The sequence below is a fragment of the Equus asinus genome, chromosome 4 (genome assembly GCF_041296235.1).
Source record: "Equus asinus isolate D_3611 breed Donkey chromosome 4, EquAss-T2T_v2, whole genome shotgun sequence".
Lineage (NCBI taxonomy): Eukaryota > Metazoa > Chordata > Mammalia > Perissodactyla > Equidae > Equus > Equus asinus.
The window spans coordinates 32,513,444-32,517,462 of NC_091793.1; the positions used below are offsets into that span (position 1 = coordinate 32,513,444).

Genomic DNA, 4,019 nt, shown 5'->3' on the forward strand with positions numbered 1-4,019 from the left:
AAGTAAATACTAAATTATGGTTTAAACTATACTCAGAAGTACAGTTTGTCAAAAGATGCAATTTTTTGGAAGGCAGCTTCAAATTCTTCATCTAGGGATATTCTGGACATACGCTATCGATGGAACCTTTTAGTAAATTATGAGAATTAAGTGCCCAGGAGGAAATGTATTATTACTTCCTAAAAATGTTTGAATAAAAGCTATTCTTTTCAGTGCTGTATTCTCCATAGGTAACTGTTTAGACATTAGAAACTAGCTCACACAGGCTTGCACTTACCCATCTTTATTTTACTCTCCTTTATAAGAAAGACAAAGTGGAAAAGAAATAAAATAAGACATTCCGCTCCCAAAAGGCCAATAATCTTTAAAAAAAATCCATCTGCAAAATCTATTTTTATGGTTCCTGTAAACTTATGACAGGGAGTATCTGCAAGAACAAGGCTTCAAAATCTAAGCTATGTTCCAGGGTTTGCAGTTACCTTGGATTTTAACTAGATGTACAAGTTGACTTCTGACCATGGGAATCCTCTCCACGCATGGATTTATGGATTGCTGAGGCCATGGCAGATAACCAGTTCCACAGAAGCAACTCCATGTTCTTCTGAGGAAGATCCATAGCACTGTGGAACAAGGAATATAAATGAGTGAGGCCAGAAGAGACTGCAAATCGGGCTACCAAAATACAACCCTCAAAAATGAACTCTGAAGGTGGAAAACTACTTGAAAAAAAAAAATAGACCTTTTAAAATAGTTTCGGTTATCATATTAAGAGCACTGATAGGCATTCAATAACCACACCACGTGCTTATTGAGCGTGTAATAGCCAAATTATCTGCTGATTCCAAGCTCATAAAGTAGACAAGTTGAATACATTTGCTACAAAAACATTTTTTCAGCACTGCCAAATTAAAAAGAAAAAAATCTCATGGCTAAGAGGGGAAAACACCCCTATCTATTCAATCTGTAGTAATAAAATATTTGGCCTTTAATCATCTCCAATTAAACTATATTTGAAAGCTCCCTCTCCTCCACCCATAGTCAGACACAAACACATCAATTTTTAAACATTTTTATAATGGCCAAAGAAGGGGTTTACATAGATACGTTTATTAATGGAACTCGCTTTTAGACTTGTTTTTAATAGGCTGCTAATCCGTTTTAGCCTCAAATCAGTTCCATCCCATTCCTCAGTCCCTTCCTGATGTCTAACAGTTAAAGTCCTGTACCATGAGGAGAGCTTCCTGGGGCACTTCAGGAATTATCTGTTTTGGGCTTAAATAAGGACAGTCTATAAAGTTCTCTCTCTCTTCTTCGGCTCCCACTAGGATTGATAAAGGCATTTTCAGAGGCAAATGATTCTCTTCTTCTCTCTGCTCAACCTCCTCCAGCCTCTCCTCTTCCTCCTCCTCCTCTTCTTTTTCCTCCTCCTCTTCTGCTTCCTCCTCGTCCTCCACAGAGTCAGCCTCTTCAACTTCCTCTTCATCCTCAGCCTCCTCGGCCTCCTCTTCCTTCTCCTCACAATCCTCCTCGTCACACTCCTGCCCCTCCTCCTCATTTTTCTCCTCTTCTTGCTCCAACAGCTGTGGGGTGGGAGACTGTTTTTCCTCGTTGGGGTCAGGAGTGAAGACTAGAAGGGGATTCTGCAGAAAGCTGGACAAAGTATCCTGCAGCCCCGCGTCTTCCTCATCGCCGTGGGCGACTGCGTCGTTTCCCGGGGAGGCCGCGGGGTAGGCCGGGCTGCTGGCCCGGGCCTGCTGCGCCCGCAGCGCCTCCTGCTGGCGCTCCAGCTTCTCCTGCTGCCGCATGTCCTCGTAGATCTGGTTCATGATGAACTGGGTGGTGTTCCGCGGCGCCCGCATGCCGGGCGCCCGCCACCGGTACAGGTTCACCGGCCGCAGCAGGGTGTTCAGCTCCCCGGGCTGGCCCTTGGGCGAGGCCCTGCGAGGGGGGCGACGCAGGCCCCGGCCCCGGCGGCCCCAACGCTTCTTCCTGCCAGGGGGCCTCACCCAGCCCGGGCTCCAGGGCCCGGGCCAGCAGGAGCAGCAGCAAAAGCAGAGTGGGTGCAGGCCGTACACCCGGATCACTTGCACCCGGCAGGGGGGCTTCCGGAATCCCGTCGGAGGGAGGCACCAGGGCCCTCCCCAGAGGCCCCAGTTAGAGTACACAGCCCAATAAGGCCGTGGGGGTGGCTGAAACCAAGGGCCCGGCCGGTGCTGTTGCTTCGGCTGTTTCCTCGGGGGCTCATATTCGGCCTTGGGGCCGTAGCGGTGGCGTCGCTTGTAAATCGGAGCACCTCTGCGCCTTCGGTGGCAGGAAGACCAGGTGCGTAACGGCGTCGAGGATGCCCAGCCACCGCCCGCGTTCAGACGATCCTCCCTCTCGTTGAGGGTCTGGGTCATGGTTCAGGGAGCTCCAACAGGTCTAAGCGGAAGCGTCCCTGAAGCTGTTGTCAAATGTGGCCAGATCCGACGGTGTGAAGAGGCTGGTCGCTGCACGGCGCCACGTGCCGGCGCTGGGGTCACGCCTCTCTCTCCAGGAGGACCTCGCTCATTCGCTCTTCCGTCGGAATCTCTCGTCCTTCGCACTCGGGTTGTCTCGCCCGCCCAGGTGGGTTGGGTGGGACTGGGGCTGGGTAAGGATGGTGGGGGAGGAAGGCGTTGGTGGGCGACGCGCAGTGAGACCTGCTCCCGGAGCCCGCACACACCCGCCGCAGCGGAGGCCGCGCTACGCACGGGGAGGCCGAGGCGGCGCGTTACCCTGCGGCTCCCTCTCAACCCAGGTGCTTCACCGTCGCCGTCCTGGCCGGACTGAGGAGGTGCAAGCAGTGGCAGCCTTTAAATACTGGCCAGAGCGCCCGCGTGCCCCGCCCCCCCCCCCCGCGTCCTTGGTTGCCCAGGGCGACAGCCAATGGGGGTTGAGGTCGTTCGCCGTGGGCGGGGACATGGGGTTCCTGCTGGAACCGGGGACCCTCGTGAACGTTTGTAGGGGGCTTGTGACGCAATTCTTGAGCGAGGCAAAGGGCCCTGAGGCCTGGTTTGTGCTGACCGGCAAAGGAACTGCTAGAGACAGTGTCTTTGAACTGTTTGGACCACCTTGAGACATGGGGATACAGAAGATGGCCCTTAAGCAGAACCCCGGGGGGTGAGGGGGGTGTGAGAACTTCACACCTTTAGGGGACAGAAGGGGTTAAAGAGGAAGATCCTCTAGTCAGAAAACTGGGCCCCACTCCTTACCTTGTGGCCCATGCCTAGTCTTCTAACTCCCGGGAGCTTTGATCATCATTGATGAAAACAAGACTGCACACCTTTATTGCGTGCGCCTACTGCGCCACGTGGGCTCCTGGCACTCAGTCCTCACACCTACCCTGTGAGGTAGGCGTTGTTAGCAGGTCTCGCAGATTAGGCACCTGGGAGGTTAATTTACCCAAGGTTGTAGGGCTAAGGAACTTCAGGGCTAGTATTTAAGACTAGGCTGTTTGACCCTAGAGCCCAAATTCTTAATGGCGTTCTATCCCATACTGCCCGTTCACCTGAAATAGGACTCTTGTGATGAGGGAATGAAATCAGTATGAGAAAGCACTTTGCTGGTTGTAATATACCATGCAAATATCTGTTGATAAAGCGAACGTTACCAGGATGTGTACCATGGACTTTTGAGAATAGAAATATGCCAGTTATGTCTTTCCTTTTATCCCTTTATTGACCAGATAGCATGTACTTTGCGAGCTTTTGTACTATTATGGTTACGAATACAGGTTTTGATTTAAGTAGACATGAACCTACTGTGATATATGATGGGTACATGTCATTATACATTTATCAAAATCCATGGAATGTACAACATCAAGAGTGAACCCTAATGTGAACTATGGACTTTGGGTAACAATGATGTGTTAATGTAGGTTCATCAATTGTAACAAATGTGCCACTCTGGTGGGGGATGTTTATAATGAGGTAGGCTATGCATGTGTGGGGACAGGAAGTATGTGGGAAATCTCTGTGCCTTCTGTTCACTTTTGC

The 4,019-nt window shown here is 50.8% G+C and overlaps 1 protein-coding gene across 1 annotated transcript; it reads right to left on the reverse strand.

Annotated features, from left to right (window-relative positions):
• Positions 1-1,205: 1,205 nt before the first annotated feature.
• Positions 1,206-2,399, reverse strand: CCER1 (coiled-coil glutamate rich protein 1). The gene has a single exon (XM_014841269.3). The coding sequence runs from the start codon at positions 2,397-2,399 to the stop codon at positions 1,206-1,208; it is 1,194 nt and encodes a 397-aa protein (XP_014696755.3).
• Between the last annotated feature and the right edge of the window lie 1,620 nt (positions 2,400-4,019).

Excerpts from the sequence above, each read along its gene's own strand:
- CCER1 (XM_014841269.3), bottom strand. The coding sequence starts at position 2,399 with ATGACCCAGACCCTCAACGAGAGGGAGGATCGTCTGAACGCGGGCGGT.